The sequence below is a fragment of the Lethenteron reissneri genome, chromosome 63 (genome assembly GCF_015708825.2).
Source record: "Lethenteron reissneri isolate LAM-NWPU_2019-01 chromosome 63, ASM1570882v1, whole genome shotgun sequence".
NCBI classification, from domain to species: Eukaryota; Metazoa; Chordata; class Hyperoartia; order Petromyzontiformes; family Petromyzontidae; genus Lethenteron; species Lethenteron reissneri.
In genome coordinates this window covers 597,192-624,312 of record NC_083841.1, presented here as the reverse complement: position 1 = coordinate 624,312, position 27,121 = coordinate 597,192, and the positions used below count along the sequence as shown (strand labels likewise).

The 27,121-nt window shown below is 45.6% G+C and overlaps 1 protein-coding gene across 1 annotated transcript; it reads right to left on the bottom strand.

The window, feature by feature from the left end:
* Positions 1 to 138: 138 nt before the first annotated feature.
* Positions 139 to 27,121, bottom strand: LOC133358768 (zinc finger protein OZF-like). Its single transcript, XM_061577208.1, has 4 exons — positions 27,058 to 27,121; positions 24,705 to 24,771; positions 22,511 to 23,208; positions 139 to 2,677 (listed from the first exon to the last, which is right to left on the bottom strand). Exons 3-4 carry the CDS (start codon positions 23,178 to 23,180, stop codon positions 1,719 to 1,721), a joined length of 1,629 nt encoding a protein of 542 aa, XP_061433192.1. The 5' UTR covers positions 23,181 to 23,208; positions 24,705 to 24,771; positions 27,058 to 27,121; the 3' UTR covers positions 139 to 1,718.

Sequence of the window (27,121 nt, the reverse complement as noted above, 5' to 3'; positions counted from 1 at the left end):
ACCCCGCGATCCCAACCAGGTGAAAGTCCGCATCAAACCGAATCCCTGGCAAGGCCACCTACTTAACGACGAGAGAAAATTCACACGAAATGTCGTTTTCAATTAAGTCTTCCAGATGTAAAATGATATCAGCTTTTATTGAAGAAACACAATTCAAAACAAAATACAATTCAAAGTTGTTTCATTTTAAAACTTCAAAACGGAGCATTGGGAGTTGGCGTGGATGCGTCATTCGTGTGCAATTTTTTTCGTGACTTTCCTGGCCCAAGGCCGTAAATGGTTGAGGGGCACCGCAGGCGGTCAGGCTTGCTTCAACCCCATGGTTGTGAACATCCAGACGTTAATCGGCAAGGACCATTTCTTGTCCTAGTTCGCAAACATATAAGACATCAAGCAAAATTCTAATGAGTGTTGTTGTGGAGAATGTATCTACTAGATGTGCTCTGCCTTGTAACCAAATACATATCTGTACCAAATATGCATTCCAAATGTGCTCTTAAAATGACCTCCTTGCTATGAAGCAGATCAGCAGATACGACATGTTTCATTTATCGATCTCTCCACGAAACAAAGGAATGTTTAAACGAACTATAACTAGCACAGACTTCTGGGAGCGCGTCATTGATTCAGTGCTAGCCACCTGTGGACCCTTATTGGTGCACAGCGTCTCAACAGCAGCCGGGCTTGCTTTAACCGATGGTTACGGACATCCAGACGTTAATCAGTAAGGATCATTTCTAGTCCGAGTTAGACAAAATCTACGTCAACAAGTAATACAAAATTATAATTCGTGTTGTTGAGAATGTACCTCCTCTACGTTTAACTTTTAAGTGGTTTGCCTTGTAACTGATGAATGATCCGAGTGTGCTCCCTATTTCAAAGACAATGAGTTGTTCCAGAGGGAGATGCTTCCTGAAAACACAAAAATACCCTTTGACCTGTATCACAAGAACAATGAATCTCACCTGAGTGATCTGTACAGGTTACTCCAAAAACACACACTTTGTCCTAACATCACTTAATCAATGTTTGACCCTTATAGACAAAATGTTACACGTACGCACACAATCAGACAAGTATTCATTCTAAATTATTGACAATTTTTACGAAGTTAAATTACTGCACTGAAATATGCTGCATCAGGTTAAATCCTATTAACAAGATAAACAAAAAACACTGTCTGCTTAACAGTGTATGTACAACATACTATTGCGCCATTCAAAACGAGTAGGCCATTGCATGCTGGCGTCTGGGTCAACATTTATAAATTCTAAACATTACCTACAAACTCCACAACTGAGATGCCACATCAACCATCGCCCCCTACTGACAGGCTCTTGTCCACATGCAGGCCGGTCCAGGGCCACCACCTTGTGCCACACAGGGGTAGCTGCTACTTGGGGATGCTCTTCAAGTGTTTGAGACGAGATACGATACAAAACTCCGAGTTGCTGAGGTGATTAAGCAAGCACAATATAAATGCAATTGATAACATAGTGAATGCTTGGGAGCTTATTGGCTCCCGCTCCTGGTTAGAGATCTACCCAACACACAGGTCCACAAAGACTGGCCGCTCTTACCCTGCAGGTTGAACCTAGCAATTGAGTGTTCAACTTCAAATTCTTGTTATTAAAGGCCTGTGACAAAGGTGCGTCTATTGGAGCGACATCGTCTCAAGCTTACGCATCTACCGGGTCTCCATTTGACTTTGTACTGTCTCAGAGGAAGTCCACCCACACCTCCACTTCCACAAACTGCTGGGAGTTGCCTCGCTCTGCCTCACAGTCAGAATTCTCCTCCTGCTTCACGTTGCCTCCATCGATGTGAAGGTCCGATTTTGGAGTTGAATCTTCATCTTCACATTTTACCTTCACTTCTTCACTCTTCACCATCACTTCTTCACATTTCACCTTCACCTCTTCATATTTCACCTCGTTACCGTTAAAAGTGTCCATGCTGGGATTTTCTTCCAGTTCTTGTTTCATGACAGATGGGCTCATTGCAACACTTTGACTTTCACAAGCTGATTTCAGACTCCACTCCTTGTGGATCTTCTGATGCATGTGTGTTCTCTGGTGTTCTACAAGAGTAGATGAATGTGCAAACGCCTTCCCACACACACTGCACCTGAAGGGTTTCTCTCCCGTGTGTGTTCTCTGGTGTACTACAAGAGCAGATGAATGTGCAAACGCCTTCCCACACACACTGCACTTGAAGGGTTTCTCTCCCATGTGTATTTTCTGGTGTGTTATAAGAGCAGATGAATGTGCAAACGCCTTCCCACACACAGTGCACTTGAAGGGTTTCTCTCCCGTGTGTGTTCTCTGGTGTTTTTTAAGAGCAGATGAACGTGTAAACGCCGTCCCACACACACTGCACTTGAAGGGTTTCTCTCCCGTGTGTGTTTGCTGGTGTTTTTTAAGAGTAGATGAACGTGCAAACGCCTTCCCACACACACTGCACTTGAAGGGTTTCTCTCCCGTGTGTGTTCTCTGGTGTGCTACAAGAGTAGATGACTGTGCAAACGTTTTCCCACACACACTGCACTTGAAGGGTTTCTCTCCCGTGTGTGTTCTATGGTGTTTTACAAGAGTAGATGAATCTGAAAACGCCTTCCCACACACACTGCACTTGACGGGTTTCTCTGCTGTGTGAGTTCTCTGGTGCCGTGTCAAATGTTCAATATGATCCGTGCTGTATGCACACCGGTCGCATTGTTGCCTTGTCGTACCGAGCTGCGCCGACTGCCTTTGCTCCATCAGACAAATTCTGCAGAGGAAGCGACAGCTGCAGACAGAAAAATATAATATCCACACCATCTACACGTCAGTATCAATGCACAGAGGAATGCCTATATATAAAGTCACACGTGACTTACACGTCTATAGTTATTCATATATTCATGATATAGTGAAAAAGTGTCCCAAATTCATCACAAGGGCTGTTATGGCACACAATGAGAGGGCGAATGGTCATAAAATGCCTGGAAGCCCTTGTATCTTCAAAATGAACGTTAACCCAAAACTCTGAGCACACAATTTCGGCTGTCTGGCTTCAAAATAAATGTTTATGAAAGCTAAATTTAGCTGACAAAGCAAAGGGTGTTGAAAATAATACTATTTGTATTATGCACAAATGCATAAATGAATGTTCTATCACAACTTAGAGGTGTGAAGCCAGGCTCAGATGTCCTTGATTGCTGGGATGAACAGTTCCGACTTCAGCTGCTGCACATGTGCTGTGATCACTTCCTGACTCCATTCTTACAAAGAGTTCCAGAGGAAAACAAAAATAAACTACTGTTTTGATATAACCTCCGTGCTCAATAGAGTTAATAGACTTTACTGCAAATACAAACTTCATACTGTCGCACAGAGGCGGAGTCAGGATTTTCAGGTGGGGAGGGGGGGTAACATCTCCAGCAATGAAAAATGATAGTTGTTAGAAAGTAAGGAGTTGTTAGTCAGTAAGGAGTTGTTAGTAAGTAAGAACCTCGGCATCGCGCTCGCTGAAGGTGTTGATGCCTTCAGGGAAGCCGTGTACTGTAGACGCAACTGCGCACAATTCTGCGAGTCGCTTGCAACTGCTTTGCCGTTACTTATTGCCAATTATGGACACGGACTGTTGTCCTCTCAGAGAGTCCCTGGCACGTAATAATATGCCACACGGTGGTGGTGGGGGTCGCTAAATGCCGATTTATCTACGTATAATAAAGGGAAATTTGTGAATATGTCTTTTCGAAATGTTTAGCATACTTCCCGACATGCAACAAACTTGAAATTTGGCATGTGGGTAACTTCCACACTGTACACAATGGGAAAAGTATAAAAATAGACTTTTGTATTTTGGGAAGGGGGCGGGGCGCAATAATGCATTCATTTTGCACGCAAGTGAGCAGTGACATCACATCTGTGATCACATCTGTGATGTCACACCCGCATGCGGCAGCGTTACGCAGTGTGCATGCTGACGTCACCCCCCCCCCCCCCAAACACTCCGCGTAGGCCGTGTTTAATCCAAGACATGTATCCAAGTCCCGGGCGAAGCCGGCTAGTAAAACTAGTCTATATATAAAAGTAAAATGTGTGGATATGTGTGTCTGATCGAAATGTTTAGCATACTTCCCAACATGCAACACGCTTGAAATTTAGCATGTGGGTAGGTTCCATAATGTACACAAAGTCATAACTATAAAAATAGACTTTTGTGTTTTGGGAGGGGGGGGGGGGAGAAATGACCATGGAGTATGTGGCGTCAACCCGCATCACACCTGAGTTAAGTGCTCTGCAATGCTTACCCCTACCATATGGCTCTTCGGGCGCCGTACTTCTACAGCTGTTAACAGTGTGCAGGTTGGTGCTTCCCTCTAGGCCGATGAAGTCGATGGCTTCTCAGAGTTTCAATACATATCCGTGTGAAGAACGGGTACAACTGCCATCTTAAATATAAAGCAGAACTTACACCTGCTTGTTTGTGTGAAGCAGCAAAAACTCTCCAACGCTGGGCTCTGGCGTCATGAAATTTTCACAGCTTATGCCGTCTGGAATATCGAAGTGAACACCACTATTTTCAGGTTGCCACGTCATTCCCTTCCCGAGTTGCCGAAATCTACATTACGTAGAAGTGGGTTAAGGTTGAATTTCCTTCAGTGAAAAACATCCGATTTAGTTAAATGTATTTATTTCAGCTTTTTTCTTTCTTACAAGAATAAAATTCAGGGGTTTTCACTGGCATGGTTCACAGGTGGTGGTGTCCAGACCCATGCCTGGCCACCTTCACCTGCTCAGTATTAATGCTTCCTCACTTCACCAAGTAATTCATTGAGGATCAATCAACACAGCCGAGGCTGCATGTCTCTCTCTCTCTCCATGGTGAGATGTTAACTACCTCTCCTGGAATACAGCAAGTCGTGGGTTCGATCCCAACCCTGACGCCGGCTGTATATTTGTAGTTTGCGTCTCTCTCTCTCTCTCCCCGTGGTCACGTCGATTTCCCTCCGGATCCCCCGGTTGTCCCCACTCCACATGCAGAGAGTGAACACCGCCACGCGTTTAGAGTGAACACCGCCACGCGTCTAGAGTGAACACCGCCACGTGTCTAGAGTGAACACCGCCACGCGTCTAGAGTGAACACCGCCACGCGTCTAGAGTGAACACAGCCACGCGTCTAGAGTGAACACTGCCACGCGTCTAGAGTAAACACCGCCACGCGTCTAGAGTGAACACCGCCACGTGTCTAGAGTGAACACCGCCACGCGTCTAGAGTGAACACCGCCACGCGTCTAGAGTGAACACCGCCACGCGTCTAGAGTGAACACAGCCACGCGTCCAGAGTGAACATCGCCACGCGTCTAGAGTAAACACCGCCACGCGTCTAGAGTGAACACCACCACGCGTCTAGAGTGAACACCGCCACGCGTCTAGAGTGAACACCGCCACGCGTCTAGAGTGAACACCGACACGCGTCTAGAGTGAACACCGCCACGCGTCTAGAGTGAACGCCACCACGCGTCTAGAGTGAACACCACCACGCGTCCAGAGTGAACACCGCCACGCGTCCAGAGTGAACACTGCCACGCGTCTAGAGTGAACACCGACACGCGTCCAGAGTGAACACCGCCACGCGTCGAGAGTGAACACCACCACGTGTCTAGAGTGAACACCACCACGCGTCTAGAGTGAACACCGCCACGCGTCTAGAGTGAACACCGCCACACGTCCAGAGTGAACACCGCCACGCGTCTAGAGTGAACACCGCCACGCGTCTAGAGTGAACACCACCACACGTCCAGAGGGAACACCGCCACGCGTCTAGAGTGAACACCGCCACGCGTCCAGAGTGAACACCGCCACGCGTCTAGAGTGAACACCGCCACGCGTCCAGAGGGAACACCGCCATGCGTCTAGAGTGAGTCTAGAGTGAACACCACCACGTGTCTAGAGTGAACACCGCCACGCGTCTAGAGTGAACACCACCACGCGTCTAGAGTGAACACCGCCACGTGTCTAGAGTGAACACCGCCACGCGTCTAGAGTGAACACCACCACGCGTCTAGAGTGAACACCGCCACGCGTCTAGAGTGAACACCGCCACGTGTCTAGAGTGAACACCGCCACGCGTCTAGAGTGAACACCACCACGCATCTAGAGTGAACACCGCCACGCGTCTAGTGAACACCACCACGCGTCTAGAGTGAACACCACCACGTGTCTAGAGTGAACACCACCACGCTGTTGACGAGCCCCACCTTGTTGTTGTTGTTGTGGGCAGGTCGCTTCTGAAAACTAGAGCGGTACAGCAGCTCAAGCGGGCGTGGCCTGGTAAAAAATAAAAAAAACTGTGAATATTTAAAATAAAAACAAAGTTACAAAGTAGCGAGCCAGGTGAAGGGAAATTAAAACTTAAGCAAGATACTCTTTGGTTATTTCGGTAAAGTCACGTAGAATAAATAAATAAATTAAATAATAGCATACGACATTTCGATTGCAACACAAGCAATCATCATCAGGTACAAATGAAAGAGAAAAAAAACCTAGTAAACTTAGAAATGTAATGCAACACAACACAGAGAGTCGGCTAACATAAGAGTCAACAGCCCGCCTGGTTGATAACGTTCTTCCAAAGATTGCTCAATTTGAGAGAGAGACACGGAGACACACAAACAGACACATAAGCAGAGGGAGAGAGATGACACAAAGACGCACAGAGAGACACACACACATAGACACACAGAGAGAGATGACACAGAGACACACAGAGACACACAGAGAAACAACGCCTCTGTGTCGAGGCCTTAAATAGAGAGGGGGGCAGAGAGGGAGAGGGGGGTAGAGAAAGGAACAGAGGGGGGGGGGAAGAGAGAGAGGGGGGGGTAGAGAAAGTGCCAGAGAGAGGGGGGGGGGCAGAGAGAGAGAGGGGGGGTAGAGAAAGTGCCAGAGAGAGGGGGGGGGGGGTAGAGAGAGGGGGGGGGTAGAGAAAGTGCCAGAGAGAGGGGGGGGTAGAGAGAGAGAGGGGGGCAGAGAGAGAGAGGGGGGGTAGAGAAAGTGCCAGAGAGAGGGGGGGGGGTAGAGAGAGAGGGGGGGGGGGGTAGAGAGAGAGGGGGGGGGGTAGAGAAACTAGCACGTCAATGCAAGGCCGTAGCCATGGAGTCAACATTGGGGGGGACCAAATCTTCCAGGGGGTCTGGGGTCCCCCCCCCCCCAGAAAAATATCTAAATTAGAAAACTGTTTTCCTGCCATTTCCTCCATAAAATATTTCTTAAAGTTCACTAGCACATGGGATGGACTTTGTTTTATTTGATACAATAACGTCTAATAGTGTATTGTAATACATTGCTCTGTTTTTCATTTTTACCTTTTCTTGTTTCATTGTATGTAATGGCAGAGATTAGGGATTCATGAAGTACAACGCAATCATATAAACAAGAATCTATGTATTGTTACATGAAGACAAGTCCAGATCTTGTAGCTTAGCAAATTGTTGTTTTTATTAACAGAGCATCGCAATTATTATTTACAAATATTTTTATAGCAATATATTGGGGGGGGGGGACATTTGGAGCATATTTGATTATAATTATTATAACATATTATAATTATTATAACATATTATAATTACGGCTTTGTGTCAATGAGAGATTTGGAGGTTTGGTGACTGCACTTAATCAAACAAACTTAATAAAATTAGAAAAGTAATGCAATGCAACACAGAGAGTGGGTCAACACACAACTAACGCGTCGCCTGGCTCATTACGTTCTTCCACAGATTGCAAAACGAAGCGAGATAATCTTCTTGGTTATTTCGGTAAAGTCACGTAGAAGGGAAATAATAAAAATAAAATAAAATACAATTCTCACAACGTTTCGGCCACAACGCAAGCAGCCGTCCTCAGGTGAAGACCAGGTCTGTCGGGAAGACCCTGGGGTGTTTCATTCAGACGTGACTTTACCGAAAAAACCAAGAAGATGAATCCCTGCAGTCACGAAAGCTTCAAATCGAAATTTAAGCGAGATAATTGAAGCGAACGCGACCAGGCGAGGGCAGGAGGCAAGGCCCGCGTTGTAAGTTACAACGTGCACATCGCTTCCATGCTCGCTGCTACTCAATTGACATCCCGACGAGAGAGAGCGAGGCTCTACCTCGGTAAACAACAACAACAACCACCACAACAACCACAACAACAACAACAACCACAACCACCACAACAACCACAACCACAACCACCACAACAACCACAATCACCACAACAACCACAATCACCACAACAACCACAACCACCACAACAACAACCACCACAACAACCACAATCACCACAACAACCACAATCACCACAACACCACCACCACAACCACCACAACAACAACCACCACAACAACCACAATCACCACAACAACCGCGATGAGAATCTCACCTCGGATTTCAGTGCACGGGCCGAGCGGAAACTTCCCGGTCCCTCGTGACGTCACGCGGCAGCAGGTGACATGACGTCACGCGGCAGCAGCAGGTGACATGACGTCACTAGCGGTGTACGATGACACTCCCCTCCCCACAATGAGCGGCCCTCAACTCGCGACGGCTTTCACGAATAAATTATGTAAATGAGCCGCCAGTCACCGGGCGTAGCTTTGCCCAAATAAGGATTGGCACTGGAGCGGAGGTGACGTCACGCTCAAGAGCGCGTGAGTTGGGTGGGGTGAATACCTTGGTGACATGACGTCACTAGCGAGGCACACCTCCCCCTGGCGTTTGACGCCGATGAGGTCAAGCTGAGCGGTGACGTCAGAGAGCGGGGTCAGAGTTCAAGTTTGTTGTTGTTGGCAGTGACGTGGTGAGCGCTGCGCTCCGCACCGACCAGCCGAGTTCCATTCCCGCTCGTGGCCAACGCCGCCAGAGACACTTTCTGAGCCGGTGCTGAGCCTCCCCTACGTCTAATGCTACTTGTCAGTGTCTCATTAACCTAGTAGCACAAGTAGCTACTAATGTTACTTGTCAGTGTCTCATTATCCTAGTAGCACAAGTAGCTACTAATGCTACTTGTCAGTGTCTCATTAACCTAGTAGCACAAGTAGCTACTAATGTTACTTGTCAGTGTCTCATTAACCTAGTAACACAAGTAGCTACTAATGTTACTTGTCAGTGTCTCATTATCCTAGTAGCACAAGTAGCTACTAATGCTACTTGTCAGTGTCTCATTAACCTAGTAACACAAGTAGCTACTAAAGTTACTTGTCAATGTCTCATTAACCTAGTAGCACAAGTAGCTACTAATGTTACTTGTCAGTGTCTCATTATCTTAGTAGCACAAGTAGCTACTAATGCTACTTGTCAGTGTCTCATTAACCTAGTAGCACAAGTAGCTACTAATGTTACTTGTCAGTGTCTCATTAACCTAGTAGCACAAGTAGCTACTAATGTTACTTGTCAGTGTCTCATTAACCTAGTAACACAAGTAGCTACTAATGCTACTTGTCAGTGTCTCATTATCCTAGTAACACAAGTAGCTACTAATGCTACTTGTCAGTGTCTCATTATCCTAGTAGCACAAGTAGCTACACATTCTACGTATCAGTGTCTCATTATCCTAGTAGCACAAGTAGCTACTAATGCTACGTAACAATGTCTCATTACCCTAGTAGCACTCAATTTCGGTTCGGTGATTCTGCACTTGCTCTATTGCTATAGTACTATACTGCCCTTCAGCTTTTACGAACGACCGCGGTGTTTAAGGTTACCGATTCGTCTTATCCATCCGGCTGTATAGCAAATGAAAACATTAAAAAAATTACTTTACTACGCAAGTAAAAAAAACTAAATTTGATTTAAAGCTTTCGTATCTGCAGGGATTCATATTCTCGGTTCTTTCGGTAAAGTCACGTAGAAGGGAAACAATAAAATAATAAAAAAAATTCTAAAACGATAAAATGCTCACGACGTGAGTATTTGCAACACAAGCAATCATCATCAGGTGTGAAAAACACAGCAAGAAAATTTGAACAAAATTTAAAAACAAATTGTCTTTTAATATTTTTTTCTCTCAAATCTGTAACACTGGTCAACAAAAAAAACACTTTTTTTTCTGGCCTGGACTTTTGCAGTTGTTCTAGACTAATTTCAGGGTGCCGATTCCAAATCTGACCTCAGATTTGCTCCATCACATCTCATTTTTATGCTATCGGCATACCCCATTTTCATTGATTTTACCCGAAATTAACTCCGTCACTTATGATTGCAAGTTGTTGCGAGGTAGTGACTGCTTTAGTGTTAAAACATGGTGCTGCATTTTTAGCATAGTGTGTTTATAATATCATTTCATGTAGATATCCACATTTATTTAATATTTTTCTTCCGCAGTTCTTATTGAAAATGCAATCTTTGATATCTCAAAAACCTGATGTGATAGACTGATGCCAAATTTGGAATCGGCACCCCAAAATTACCTTAAAACCGTTGGAATACCTCGTGCCAGAAAAAAGTGTGTTGACCAGTGTAACAGCAAATGCTACAGGACCTGCTCTAGCTTCATCCGGCACTGGACCCAACAGCACCACCACCCCATCTCTCGTGGACTCGGCGTGACAAATGGTCACAATTCAACACGCGCAAGCACCTCTCCTCGTTGTCTGTGTCATTTGTACCGCGACTGAATTATTAAATTCCCACACGCAGCGATCCCCCCAAACCCTTGCCTCTCTCTCCTCTCTCTTGTAAAGAAAATCTTGAACTCCCTCCCCAAAAAACCCCCACGGCATTTATACCGCACACGCACGCACGCGCACACAGAGACACACAGACACACAGACAGACACACACAGACATACAGAGACACAAAGACACAGACAGACAGAGACACACACACAGACAGAGACACACAGACAGACACACAGACACACACAGACAGAGACACAGACACACACAGACAGAGACACAGACACACACAGACAGAGACACAGACACACACAGAGACACACAGACACACACAGACACAAAGACAGACACAAATACACAGACACACACAGACACAGAGACACAGACACACACACAAAGACACAGACACACAGACACACAGACACACACAGACACAAAGATACAGACATACACAAAGACACAGACACACACAAAGACAGAGACACAAAGACACAGACACAGAGATGCACACATACAGAGACACAGACACACAGACACAAAGACACAGACACACACAGACACAAAGACACAGACACACACAGACACAAAGACACAGACACACAGACAGAGACACACAGACAGACACACAGACACACACAGACACAGACACACACATACAGAGACACAGACACACAGACACAAAGACACAGACACGCACAGACACAAAGACACAGACACACATAGACACAAAGACACAGACACACACACAGACACACAAAGCCACAGACACATACAGACACACACAGACAGAGACACACAGACACAAAGACACAGACACACACAGACAGAGACACACAGACACACAGACAGAGACACACACAGACAGAGACACACAGACACAAAGACAGACACACAAAGCCTCAGACACACACAGACACACAAAGACACAGACACAGAGACACAAAGACACACACAGACAGAGACACATAGACAAACAGACAGACAGACACACAGACAGACAGACACACACACAGACACACACAGATACATATACACATGCACACGCGTGCGTGTGATATATTGACACTTATGCATTATATATACACACCACGGATTGCTAGAGGATTTGTTGATGATGATAATGATGATTGTTTTATTTTGGAGGGATATTTAATAAATATAACTTTTGCTTTCGACTCATTGTCTGTGATGGTCTTCCCTCCCTCACACCGCGGGTGTCAATTATTTCCAGGTCCGTGCCCGAAACGTCGCGACCACCACGGCTCAGTCCACCATCGTCCGTCCATGTGTCTGTCTGTCTTTGTGTGTGTGTCTGTGTGTGTGTCTGTGTGTCTTTGTGTCTGTCTGTGTGTCTGTGTGTGTGTCTGTATTTGTGTGTGTTTGTCTGTGTGTGTGTGTCTGTCTGTGTATCTATGTGTCTGTCTGTCTTTGTGTGTGTTTGTCTGTGTGTGTCTTTGTGTGTGTATCTATGTGTGTTTGTCTGTGTGTATCCATGTGTCTGTCTGTCTTTGTGTGTGTCTGTGTGTGTGTATCTATGTGTGTCTGTCTGTGTCTGTCTTTGTCTGTGTGTGTGTATCTATGTGTCTGTGTGTCTGTGTGTGTGTGTCTGTCTGTGTGTGTGTCTGTGTGTCTGTCTGTGTGTGTATCTATGTGTGTGTGTCTGTGTGTATCCATGTGTCTGTCTTTGTGTGTGTTTCTATGTGTCTGTGTGTGTGTCTGTGTGTATCCATGTGTCTGTCTGTGTGTCTATGTATGTGTGTGTGTATCTATGTGTGTATGTGTGTGTATCTATGTATCTGTGTCTGTCTGTGTGTGTCTGTGTGTCTGTCTGCGTGTGTCTGTCTGTGTGTGTATGTGTGTGTGTATCTGTGTGTATCCATGTGTCTGTCTTTGTGTGTGTTTCTATGTGTCTGTGTGCATTGTCAGGGTCCGGGATCGATCCCGCGACCTCCTGCACACCAGGCGAGGTAGTCAACATCTCATAGCCACCGTGATGATGATGATGAGAGAGACACAAGCTCCAAATATACAGCAGCAGCAGGCGTCAGGGTCGGGATCGAACCCACGACCTCCTGTATACTAGGCGAGGTCGTCAACATCTCATTGCCACCGTGATGATGATGATGAGAGAGAGAGACGCAGACTTCAAATATACAGCAGCAGCAGGCGTCAGAGTCGGGATCGAACCCACGACCTCCTGTGTACTAGGCGAGGTCGTCAACATCTCATAGCCACCGTGATGATGATGATGAGAGAGAGAGACGCAGACTTCAAATATACAGCAGCAGCAGGCGTCAGGTTCCGGGATCGAACCCACGACCTCCTGCGGACCAGGCGAGGTAGTTAACATCTCATAGCCACCGTGATGATGATAATAGAGACGCAGACTCCAAATAAACAGCAGACATCGTCAGGGTCGGGACCGAACCCACGACCTCCTGTGTACCAGGCGAGGTCGTCAACATCTCATAGCCACCCGCAATGCCCACCCAGCGTGGGTTGGAAACATTTGCATTTCTAAGACGCGATTGAAATGTCACTGGTAACACGCTGTGGTGCTTTTGATTGAGCCCCCCACCACCCCCCCCCCACACTGAGAGGGACTTTCAAATGAGCGGTGTGTGTCGTATAAACATCGCCAGCACTGGGGGAGAGACAAAGGCGGCCGGGCGTGGTGCTGGCCACCCACCCCCTCTGTGTGTGTAGCCACAGTGCCGGTAGCCTTCATAGGTAGCGCTGCTACTCGCTAACAGCACTTGTCCCTAGAGCCTGCTAGAGGCTACACGGGGGAGCTTTGTCTGCGTCTACCTTAATCGGCGCTGCTAATCGCTACTGACAGCACTTGCCCCTTCAGCTGCTAGAGGCTACACGGGGGAGCGTTGTGTCTACCTTCATAGACGCTGCTGCTACTCGCTGCTAGCAGCACTTGCCCCTTCAGCTGCCAGAGGCTACACGGGGGACCTTTGTCTGTGTCTACCAGTACCGGAAGACATCTTCCGCCACCGGAACATTATCTACCTCTTCCGGAAGACATCTTCCGCCACCGGAAGATCATTTACCTCTTCCGGAAGAATCTACCGCCACCGGTAGATTATCTACCAGTTCCGGAAGACATCTACCGCCACCGGTAGACGACTTCCACGCGTCGAAGAAAACAAGTCGCATCGGTGTCTACTTCCGGTGACGTCACGTCCGTGCGTCCCTCCCATTGGTCGATTTAACCTCGGAGTGGGTGGGGTCAGGGGGGTTCAGGGTGGGGCGAAGGGGCGGGGTCTCGCGTACTCACCCTTGCGATTGGTCAATTTGAACCGGGAAGACGCTCGCTGATTGGTTGCCGAGGTTTTTAAAACGCGGAAGTGGCTGGGGCTTATTTTTTGGCGGCGGTTTGTAAAGTAAATAAATAATCGCGTCTATACAAAGCACCTCACAGCGTTGCGCGTATGTCTCTAATGTTTTAAAAGTTCATAAAATTAACAATCTTCTTGGTTCTTTCGGTAAAGTCACGTAGCAGCCGTCTTCAGGTGAAGACGGCTGCTTGCGTTGTAGCCGAAACGTCGTGAGAATTATTTCATTATGTTTTATTTTTATTATTTTATTACTTCCCTTCTACGTGACTACCGAAAGAACCAAGAAGATGAATCCCTGTAGTGCGTATTTAATGTGGCGCTGCACTCTGATGTTGTAGGAGAATTTTTTTTTTTCAAATTTTCTTTCTGTGGATTTCACACCTGATGATGATTGCTTGTGTTGCAGACAAAACGTCGTGAGAATTTTTATTGTTTTATATTTTTATTATTTTATTATTTCCCTTCAACGTGACTTTACCGACTGTTATATATGTAGTTACGATGTAATTATTACTGTTATATATGTAAGTGTGTATGTTATCCACCATTGTTAAAAAAACGATTCGATTTGAGATCGAATCATTGCATTTTTTTTTTAAATTAACCCAAAACAATTCGTCAGTTATACTTTTTTAATACACTGTGATCTATCGTATAACGCCTCCACTAACTAATTACGTTAGTTTTTCACACACGAGTGTACATCACTACACTATCACACATCGAGGCCTACGTCGGGGCCTACGTCGGGGCTTACATCGAGGCCTACGTCGGGGCCTACGTCGAGGCCTACATAGAGGCTTACATCGAGGCCTACTTCGAGGCCTACGTCGGGGCCTACGTCGAGGCCTACGTGGAGGCCTACATAGAGGCCTACGTCGAGGCCTACGTCGGGGCCCACGGGGGCCTACATAGAGGCCTACGTCGGGGCCTACTTCGAGGCCTACGTCGGGGCCCACGTGGGGGCCCACGTGGGGGCCTACGTCGAGGCCTACGTGGAGGGCGCTCGTAAATGGAAGCAGAACAATGAAGCTGATGGGCCAAACATCTCGTCTCTCCACGTCCATATCACGCAACTATTCAGCCTCGGCGCCTCCAGGCCGCACGGCCGCTGCTGCTCTGCTGTAGTACACACAGCTGCTGCTGCTTCGTGTATGACTCCTGCAACTGCAGTTGGGTCGGCTGCAGCTGCTACAGCAGCTACAACAACAACAACAGCAGCTGCAACAACAACAACAGCAGCTGCAGCAACAGCAGCAGCTGCAGCAGCAGCTGCAGCAGCAACAGCAGCAGCAGCAGCAGCAGCTGCAGCAACAACAGCAGCAGCTGCAGCAACAGCAGCAGCTGCAGCAACAGCTGCAGCAGCAACAGCAGCAGCTGCAGCAGCAACAGCAGCAGCTGCAGCAACAGCAGCAGCAACAACAGCAGCAGCAGCTGCAGCAACAACAGCAGCTGCAGCAACAACAGCAGCAGCAGCTGCAGCAGCAACAACAGCAGCTGCTGCAGCAGCAACAACAGCAGCAGCTACAACAACAACAGCAGCTGCAACAACAGCAGCAGCAGCTGCAGCAACAACAGCAGCTGCAGCAACAACAGCAGCAGCTGCAGCAACAACAGCAGCAGCTGCAGCAGCGACAGCAGCAGCAGCTGCAGCAACAACAGCAGCAGCTGCAGCAACAACAGCAGCAGCTGCAGCAACAACAGCAGCAGCTGCAGCAACAACAGCAGCAGCTGCAGCAACAGCAGCAGCAGCAACAGCAGCAGCTGCAGCAGCAACAGCAGCAGCTGCAGCAACAGCAGCTGCAGCAACAGCAGCAGCTGCAGCAACAGCAGCTGCAGCAACAGCAGCAGCTGCAACAACAGCAGCAGCTGCAGCAGCTGCAGCAACAACAGCAGCGGCAGCAGCAGCAACAGCAGCGGCTGCAGCAGCAACAGCTGCAGCAACAACAGCAGCAGCTGCAGCAACAACAGCAGCAGCTGCAGCAACAGCAGCAGCTGCAGCAACAACAGCAGCAGCTGCAGCAACAACAGCAGCAGCTGCAGCAACAACAGCAGCAGCTGCAGCAACAACAGCAGCTGCAGCAACAACAGCAGCTGCAGCAACAGCTGCAGCAACAACAGCAGCAGCAGCAGCAACAACAGCAGCTGCAGCAACAACAGCAGCAGCTGCAGCAGCAGCAGCTGCAGCAGCAACAGCAGCAGCAGCTGCAGCAGCAACAGCAGCAGCTGCAGCAGCAACAGCAGCAGCTGCAGCAGCAACAGCAGCAGCTGCAGCAACAGCAGCAGCTGCAGCAGCTGCAGCAGCAGCAGCAGCAGCAGCTGCAGCAACAACAGCAGCAGCTGCAGCAACAACAGCAGCAGCTGCAGCAACAACAGCAGCAGCTGCAGCAACAACAGCAGCAGCTGCAGCAACAACAGCAGCAGCTGCAGCAACAACAGCAGCAGCTGCAGCAACAAGCAGCAGCAGCTGCAGCAACAACAGCAGCAGCTGCAGCAGCAACAGCAGCAGCTGCAACAACAACAGCAGCAGCAGCTGCAGCAACAACAGCAGCTGCAACAACAACAGCAGCTGCAACAACAACAGCAGCAAGATGGCGGCGGCGTGTGCGGCCACGTGTGCGTTGTGCTGCATGGGTGTGGGCTGTGCGTGAGAGTGGGTGAGGGTGAGCTGCGTGTGAGTGAGCTGTGTGTGTGTTTAAATTTAGTGTTTTAAAGATGTCAATTCACCTGCTGTGTATCTTACTACTGTCCCTCCCGGCCATATCTAGTGCCACACTCAACTCTACAAATGGCTACCCGCGTTACTTCGCGTCAATACTTATTGCTAAATTTGCAACTACACCTGCTAATGAAACAACTTATAGACACTTCTACACTCCATCATTATATCCTTTTAAACCCTATCTTTGTCCCATTACTTCACCAGCACTCCTTCCAAACTTCATTCTGCTCTTAAAAATAACACCATCTGCGAGCTGCTGCTATTCGTCCAAGGTTCGTCGCTCTTCATCCTTTCACAGAAAATACCTGTGCAAACTATTAATTCTACTTTTCTTATTTCTGGGTGGTATTGAGCTTCATCCTGGACCAAATGTAAAGAACTCATATAATTCTGTAGATTTTTCTGGCAGAAAAGGTGTTGGTGTTCTACATGTCAACATCAGAGGGCTTTTGATTAAATTAAGTCAACTAAAACTAGAAGTAGCAAATCTTGACCCGGACATATTTTGCCTAACAGAAACATTTCTCACTCCTGCCGTCAATGACTTGCAGATTACGATTGACAACTACAATCTTTTTCGGCTTGACCGAGGATCTAAAGGAGGTGGAATTGCCATCTATGTTCGTAATACTATTGCATGTTCACCAGCTCACTCCTTGTTTAAAAAATGTTGCTTTGAAGGTCTGGCTCTCAGAATAACTCTCCCTAATAATCAACACATATTGGTAGTGTGCTGCTATAGACCGCCTAGTGGGAAGGATGTTGAAGCTGCATCTGCACTGAGAGAGCTTCTTGGGGGCCTCCCTAAAGGTGAAATAGTTTTAGTGGGTGATCTAAATTGGAATTGGCTAAACCCGCCGGCCGTGGCCACAAATTTTGCAGATGAATTTAACCTGTTTCAATTAATAAATGTCCCCACAAGACCCAACCTAAAAAATCCGGGACAGTCATCTCTGCTTGACGTCCTATTGACAAATGCCCCTCACAATTTCGCACTGACTGGTGTTCTAGGTAATAACCTTAGTGATCACTCCTTCATTTTTGGGGTGAGATCATCAGCCAGACCCAAAGCCCCCCCTAAATTGGTTGAGAAGCACTCCATGAGACACTTCAGCACTCAGGCATTTACTAATGATGTGCTTCACTCGGATATTGACAAGGTCTGTGATATTCCAAACCTGACTACGGCTTGGGAGACCTTCAGGTACACGTTTCTCCAAATTCTTAACAAACATGCTCCGTTGGTTAAATTTAAAACTAAAGGCAACCGTCCACCATGGTTTGATCCTGTGATTACAAAGCTCATGAAAACTAGGGACAAGGCTTGGGCATGTGCTCAGAAAAGTAATTTGGTCAATGACTGGCTAGAATACAGGATTTAAGGAATAGATGCGTCAAAAAAATACGGCATGCAAAAAATAACTACTTCTCTTCCACTCTCCTTGAATCTCATGGAAATGCCAGGATTTTCTGGAAAACAATCAAATGTATCGAAAAGGCATCCAAAACAGATCATCTGCCCGTTCAGCTTAACCGAAATGGGGAATATTTTTCAGATCCCCAAAAAATAGTTGACAATTTTAACCTTCATTTTTCTGAAGCTGGTACCCTATTTGATAATGTATTGGGAGTCACCCCTGCTCATGCAAATTCCTACACTCCTGTCCAAACATTAAGCGAATTTAGTTTTCAGCCAATCCACGAAAGTAATGTTCTGAAACAACTGTCCTACCTCAAAGGGTCCTCCTCTACCGGAGCAGATAGTATTCCCGTCTTTGCTCTACTAACTGTTGGTCACCTAATATACAAACCTATAGCCCATATTTTCAACCTGTCCATCAAAGAAGCATCAGTTCCTCTAGAATGGAAACATTCCTATGTTCGTCCACTTCACAAAGGGGGCCCTAAAGATGATCCAAATAACTACCGACCTATCTCAATTTTGTCCCCGTTGATGAAAATTTTTGAAAAATTATTGACCTACCAAATTAGCAGTTTCCTGTCCGCCAACAATCTATTACATCTAAAACAATCTGGGTTCCGAAAAAAATACAGCACCACATCTGCTGCATTAGACTCTCTGAATCACATTTACAGTAGCCTTGATAATAAGCAGTACTGCACCTGTCTTTTTCTTGACTTGTCCAAAGCTTTTGATACAGTAGACCACAACATCCTGCTTAGTAAAATAAGTTGCCTCGGTTTTTCCGAAAACACAGTAAAATGGTTAAAAAATTACCTCTTTTCTCGCACCCAAACTGTATTCACAGATGGTTGGAGGTCAAACAGTGTTAAGATAACAAAAGGGGTTCCACAGGGTTCCATTCTCGGCCCCCTCTTGTTTTCTCTTTATGTAAATGACTTGGGCACTGAACTGGATTATTCCAGGGTAAATCTTTTTGCAGATGACACGGTACTAATTACTGCTGGCCGCTCTCCGGATGACGTGATTGCTAAGCTCCAGAGTGATTTCAACAAACTACAACATCAGCTAGTTGCTCTTAAACTAGTCCTAAATCCTGCCAAAACCAAGGTGCTATGCTTCTCACCAGGACTAAAGCGGGAAGTTATTTTTCCCCAATTACATACCTTAAATAATGATCAAATAGAGCAAGTCAAGATCTATAAGTATCTTGGGGTCATCCTGGATTCAAAACTGAATTTTGAAGATCACATTGATTATATTGGGAAAAAGACAAAAATTAAAATTGGTTTTCTATATCGACACAAGCACTGCTTCCCTCCTATGTTCCGTTTGGAATTGATTAAAGCTACCGTACTGCCTCTACTTGATTACTGTGACATTGTGTATAAATCAGCCCCAAGTACTGTACTTAAGAAGCTTGACTCAATGTATCACTCGGCCTTAAGATTTGCATTGAACTGCCCATATAGGACTCACCACTGTGATCTCTACATTGGGTCAAACTTAACATCTCTGAATGTTCGACGGCTTGTGCACCAGATCTTATTTATTCATGATGTACTTGCAAAAAAATCTGCAGATTACCTGCTGGATCTCGTCTCTGTTTCAAAGAACAAATTTGACCTAAGGTCTACACTCATTTACCAGCTTAATATTCCCTATTGCCGTACATATACTGGAGGAAGGGCCTTTGCTATTGATGCCCCCAGGGTCTGGAATGCTGTTGCAAATAAATTGAAACTTGAGTCACTACCTATGAGATCTTCACTCAAAACTGCTTTAGAGGAGTTGTACACCCCTAGCTGCCAGTGCTATTCAGTGACCTAAAATAAAATGTTTCGCTCCGGATGATCGCTACAAAGTATGACCTGTGTTTTGATTTAGTGTGCTGATCTTAAAGGTGCATTGAAAAATTACAATACTCCGATTGATGCTCCTGCTGTTGTGGAGTGACTCATGCAGCCAGCTATGGCTGCAGGGTTTTGGTAGTACATGTTGTTTATGCCATTTATTGTGAAAATTCCGTCAGTTCCTATGATTGCTTTTTCATTGCCTTCATGGCTTTATTTTGGTGATTTCGAAAAGTGTATTGGTTTAGCCATGTTTGTGTTGTTGTAGTACAGAGTTAGACTGATGGCCTTAATCTAAGTTGTCTTGTGGTTGTTGTTGTTGTTTGACTTGCATCCCACTGGGATTTTTGCACACAGCGTTGGTGTACGGTGTTTTTTCTGCAATATTTTTGCTGTCTTTTCTTGGATTTTCTGTTTGCACTTAGTCACATATTCACTTTAAGATGTTTTTTTGTTCATGTTTTTGTTTTTTGTTTGTTGCGGTTGCACCCGATTCAAGAGCTGAATGGCTCACAGGGCTATACCTAATAAATGAACTTGAACTTGAACGAAAGCTTTAAATCGAAAATGAACAATATTACCAACATTGTCACAGTTCGTTTTTTCAGCAACAGCAGCATCAGCAACATCAGCAACAGCAGCAACAACAGCAGCATCAGCAGCATCAGCAGCGGGGACGGGGTGAACGATCAAAGGAATAGCTACGATGTCAAAAGAGGATTATGAGGCGTGGCCGTGCGCTGCCGCCCCATGGCGCCGTGGGAGCTGCGGGATGGCTGCGTTCCCTGCGTCACCGTCGTACCCGGCGAGCCGCAGGTGAGAGACACGGAGGGAGAGCGCGAGAGAAAGATCCGGACACATTAATTCTAGATTTGAAGCTTTCGTGACTGCAAGGATTCATATTCTTAGGTTTTTTCGGTAAAGTCACGTAGGTAAAACATTAAAATTAATGAAAGTAAAATAAAATAAAAATCACGACGTTTCGGAGGCAACACAAGTCTCCGTCATCAGGTGGGACCGTCACAGCCAGATTTGCTGCATCAAGTGAGGCAATGATTCAAGATGTAATCCCTTAAAAGCAAGTTGAGGGGGGAGGAGAGGGGGGGGGGAGCTCATCAGAATGTGGTAGCCAATGAATGGAACGTATCGGGAGGGAGGGGGGCGGGGCTCAAAGACGGCACGACGTGCCACGTAGAACGCATCGGGAGGGGGAGGGGGGCGGGGCTAAAAGAATGCACGACGTGGTACACGAGAGTCGGCGGCGTGGACGTGGTTGTACGCAAGCAACTACTGCTGCACACGCCAACGCATTGGACAGAGGGGGAGGGGAGGCCAAAAGAGAGTGTGGGGTGCAAGTGTACGTGGACATGTTTGTGTACAAGCACCTGTTGATACACATGATAGAAAAGAACGAAAATGCCCATGTTTATACCAGTGCTGGCTGAACAATGAAGAGAGAGTACTGTTAAACACTGGGGATGTTAACACTCGGTAAAGTAAAGTAAAATAGTGCCTGTCAGATAAGATGGTCCAAAAATGTGTAATTAAGTCTTTTTTGCGTGGTTGATAACATCTTTCCAATGATTACTAAGTTTGTACCCATCATCACGGTTGAAATTATGTCTGTTTGTATATTTATAGAACTCCGAGTTGCCAAGGCGATTAAGCAAGCACCATATAAATGCAACTGATAACATAGCGAATGCTTGGGAGCTTATTGGCTCTCGCTCCTGGTTAGAGATCTACCCAACACACCAGAGGTGTGGACTCGAGTCATGTGACTTGGACTCGAGTCAGACTCGAGTCATGAATTTGATGACTTCAGACTCGACTTGGACTTGCATAACAATGACTTTGTCCCACCTCTGAGGTGTGGACTCGAGTCATGTGACTTGGACTCGAGTCAGACTCGAGTCATGAATTTGATGACTTCAGACTCGACTTGGACTTGCATAACAATGACTTTGTCCCACCTCTGCAACACACAGGTCCACACAGACTGGCCGCTCTTACTCTGCAGGTTGAACCTAGGAATTGAGTGTTCAACTTCATTCTTGTCATAAAAAGCCTGTCACAAAGGTGCGTCTATTGGAGCGACATCTTCACTGGCTTACACATCTACCGGGTCTCCATTTGACTTTGTATTGTCTCGGAGGAAGTCCACCCACACCTCCACTTCCACAAACTGCTGGGAGTTGCCTCGCTCTGCCTCACAGTCAGAATTCTCCTCCTGCTTCACGTTGCCTCCATCGATGTGAAGGTCTGATTTTGGAGTTGAATCTTCATCTTCACATTTTACCTTCACTTCTTCGCTCTTTACCATCACTTCTTCACTCTTCACCATCACTTCTTCACGTTTCACCTCGATACCTTTAAAAGCGTCCAAGCTGGAATTGTCTTCCGGTTCTTGTTTGATGAGGGATCGGCTCATTGCGGCACTTTGACTTTCGCAAGCTGATTTCAGACTCCACTCCTTGTGGATCTTCTGATGCTTGTGTGTTCTCTGGTGTCTTTGAATATTTGATGACTGTGCAAATGCCTTCCCACACACACTGCACTTGAAGGGATTATCTCCCGTGTGTGTTCTCTGGTGTGTTAGAAGAATAGATAACTGTGCAAACGCCTTCCCACACACACTGCACTTAAAGGGTTTTTCTCCCGTGTGTGTTCTCTGGTGTACTTGAAGATATTGTTTACGTGCAAATGCCGTCCCGCACAGAGTGCACCTGAAGGGTTTCTCTCCCGTGTGTGTTTTCTGGTGTACTTCAAGATGAGATGAAAATAAAAACGCCTTCGCACACACACTGCACTTGAAGGGTTTCTCTCCCGTGTGTGTTCTCTGGTGTGCTCCAAGAGTAGATGACTGTGCAAAAGCCTTCCCACACACACTGCACTTGAAGGGTTTCTCTCCCGTGTGTGTTCTCTGGTGTGTTGCAAGAGTAGATGAACTTGAAAACGCCTTCCCACACACACTGCACTTGAAGGGTTTCTCTCCCGTGTGTGTTCTCTGGTGTATTACAAGAATAGATGAATATTCAAACGCTTTCCCACACACACTGCACTTGAAGGGTTTCTCTCCTGTGTGAGTTCTCTGGTGCCTTGTCAAATGTGCAGGACGATCCGTGCTGTTGGCACGCAGGTCGCATTGTTGCCTTTTTGCACCGAGCCACGCCGAGTGCCTTTGCTCCATCAGACCAAGTCTGCAGAGGAAGCGACAGCTGCAGACAGAAAAAAAGTTATATCCACGTCAGTATCGATGCACAGAGGAATGCATATTTACATAGTAACACATGACTTAGAAGTCAACACTTATTCATATATTCATGATATAGTGAAAAAGATTCCCAAATTCATCACACGGGCTGTTTTGGCACACAATGAGAGGGCGAATGGTCATAAACATGCCAGGAAGCCCTCGAATCTTCAAAATGAATGTTAAACCTAAAACTCCGAGCACACAATTTTGGCTGTCCAGCTACAAAAGGAATACAGTAATCCCTCGCCACTTCGCGGTTCAAGTTTCGCGGCCTCAGTGCATCGCGGATTTTTCAGACAAGGCACGTGATTGGTTCCCGGCGCGAGATCGACGAATGAGAGCACGAGTGGATGTACAGTATCCCGTGAGCTGATTGGCTGCGCATCATCGCATCCTCTCCCAGCTTATTCCCTTGTTGTATCACGCCACTCTCGTTCATGCTGTCAACTGTGTCTCGCGTATCTTAGTGTTGTGTTCGAAATTAACTGGTGAGTGTAGAACACCATAATACGTATTGTATGAGAGAGAGAGTGAATGTATAATATTAAGGTTTTATAATTAAATAGATTTAAAGTATAAATATACATATTTTAAACATTCTGGTACCCACACACACATATAAGGAATTTCCTAGGGGGGCCAATCCTACTTCGCGAATTTTCACTCATCGCGGGGGGTTCCGGTCCCCATTAACCACGATAAACAAGGGATCACTGTATTTATGAAAGCTAAATTTAGCTGACATAGCAAAAGGTGTTGAAAAGAATACTATTTGTGTTATGCAAAAATGCATAAATTAATGTTCAATCGCAACTTAGAGGTGTGAAGCCAGCCAGGCTCACGATGTCCTTGAATGCTGGGATGAACAGATCTGACTTCAGCTGCATGTGTGTGCTGTGTTAACTTCTTGACTGTTTCCATTCTCATAAAGTTCCAGAGGAAAACAAAAACAAACTATTGTTGTGATACAGTATAACCTCCGTGTTCAATAGAGTTAATAGACTTAACTGCCAACACAAACTTTACACTGTCACACACTGGCATGGTTAAGAGGTGTGTCCAGACCCATGCCTAACCACCTTCATCCACTTACTATTAATGCTTCCTGACTCCACAAAGTAATTCAATGAGGATGAATCAACACCCCTGAGGCTGTGTGTCTCTCTCGCTCCCCGTGGTGAGATGTTAACTACCTCTCCTGGCATACAGGAAGTCGTGGATTCATCCCAACCCTGACGCCTGCTGTATATTTAGTTTGTGTGTCTTTCTCTCTTCCCGTGGTCGCGTGGATTTCCCTCCGGATCCCCCGGTTGTCCCCACTCCACATGCAGAGAGTGAACAACGCCACGTGTCCAGAGTGAACACCGCCACGCGTCCAGAGTGAATACCGCCACACGTCCAGAGTGAACACTGCCACGCGTCCAGAGTGAACACCGCCACGCTGTTGACAAGCCTCACCTTGTTGTTGTTGTGAGCAGGTCGCTTCTGAAAACAAGAGCGGTACAGCAGCTCAAGCGGGCGTGGCCTGGTAAAAAACGAAAAAAAGTGTGAATATTTCAAATAAAACAAAGTTACAAAGTAGCGAGCCAGGTGAAGAGAAATTAAAACGTAAGCAAGATACTCTTTGGTTCTTTCGGTAAAGTCACGTAGAATAAAAAAATAAATAAAATTGTAGTTTCAGTTTCATTTATTTGGTATAGCCCCGTGAGCCATTCGGCTCTTGAATCGGATGCAACCGCAACAAACAAAAACATGAACGAGAAAACATCTTAAAGTGACTATGTGACTGTGCAAACATAAAATCCGGGGAAAAACATCAAAATATTCCACAAAAAGCACCGTACACCAACGCTGTGTACAAATAGCATACGACGTTTCAATTGCAACACAAGCCATCATCATCAGGTACAAATGAAAGAGAAAAAAACCTAGTAAACTTAGAAATGTAATGCAATACAACACAGAGAGTCGGCTAACATAAGTCAACACCCCAACAGGTTAATAACGTTCTTCCAAAGATTTCTCCATTTGAGAGAGACAAAACACAGACACGGAGACACAGAGACACATAGACAGACACATAAGCAGAGAGAGATGACAGAAAGACACAGAGAGAGAGACACACACATAAACACACAGAGAAAGATGACACAGAGACACAGAGAGACACACACACAGAGACACACAGAGAGATGACACAGACACACAGAGAGAGACACACACAGAGACATGACAGACAGAGAGAGACACACACACACAGAGACACACAGAGAACATCGGGGGGGGGGGGGGGACCAAATCTTGCAGGGGGTGTGGGGTCCCCCCCCAGAAAAATATCTAAATTTGAAAACTCATTTCCTGCCATTTCCTCCCTAAAATATTTTTAAAAGTTCACTAACACATGGGATGGAATTATTTTTATTTTATACAATAATGTCTAAAAGTGTATTGTATTACATTGCTCTGTTTTTCCTTTTTTACCTTTCCTTGTTTCATAGTATGTAATGGCAGAGATTAGGGATTCATAAAGTACAACGCAATCATATAAACATAAATCTATGCATCGTTATATGAAGACAAGTCCAGATTTTGTGGCCAAGGTTTAGCAAATAGTTGTTTTTATTAACAGAGCATCGCAATTATTATTTTTAAAGATTTTTACAGCAATATATTGGAGGGGCATATTTGAGTATTTTAATTATTATAACATCATAGAATTATTATATATTATAATTATAACATAATATCATACTTATTAAAACATATAATATAACTACGGCCTTGTGTCAATGAGAAATTTGGAGCTTTGGTGACTGCACACAGAGAGAGACACTTAATCAAACAAACTTAATATTTGAAATGCAATGCAACACAGAGTCGGTCAACACACCAGCTAGCGTACTCTTAGGTTGTTTCGGTAAAGTCACCATGCAGGTAGAAAATTAAATTAAAATTAATAAAAGTAAAAATAGAAATAAAATAATAATAAAATCACGCCTCACTTGATGCAGCAAATGTGGCTGTGACGGTCCCACCTGATGACGGAGACTTGTGTTGCCTCCGAAACGTCGTGATTTTTTACTTTATATTTTATTTCTATTGTTACTTTTATTAATTTTAATTTCATTTTTCACCTACACGGTGACTTTACCGAACAAACCTAAGAGTATGAATCCTTGCAGTCACGAAAGCTTCAAATCTAGAGTAACACAACTAATGCATCGCCTGGCTGATCGCGTTCTTCCACAGGTTGCTAAACTATCTTCTTGGTTCTTTCGGTAAAGTCACGTAGAATGGAAATAATAAAATAATACAAATATTAAACATATTAGTTTTACTATTTTATTATTTCCATTCTACGTGATGTAAAACATAATAAAAGTTTATGTTTTATTTTTATTATTTCCATTCTACGTGATATAAAACATATTAAAAGGTTCTTATGTTTTATTTTCATTATTTTATCGGTTTATGTTTATTCTTTTATTATTTCCATTCTACGTGATGACTTTACCGAAAGAACCAAGCAGATGAATCACTGCAGTCACGAAAGAAGCTTAAAATCGAAATTGCTCAACTAAGCGAGAGAATTGAAGCAAACGCGACCAGGCGAGGGCAGGAGGCAAGGCCCCGCGTTGTAAAGTTTCAATCAGGACATCGCTTCCATGCTCGCTGCTACTCAAATAACATCCCTACGAGAGAGAGAGAGAGCGAGGCTCTACCTCGGTAAACAACAACAACCACAACAACAACCACCACAACAACCACCACAACAACAACAACCACCACAACCGCGATGAGAATTTCTCACCTCAGATTTCAGTTCCCGCGCGGAGCGGCAACATTCCGTTACCTCGTGACGTCACGCGGCAGCA

Excerpts from the sequence above, each read along its gene's own strand:
- LOC133358768 (XM_061577208.1), bottom strand. The coding sequence starts at position 23,180 with ATGGAGCAAAGGCACTCGGCGTGGCTCGGTGCAAAAAGGCAACAATGC. Across the intron at positions 2,678-22,510 it reads GGCATTTGCACAGTCATCAA|ATTTGACACGGCACCAGAGA; the intron begins ATATTCAAAGAC and ends ATCATATTGAAC.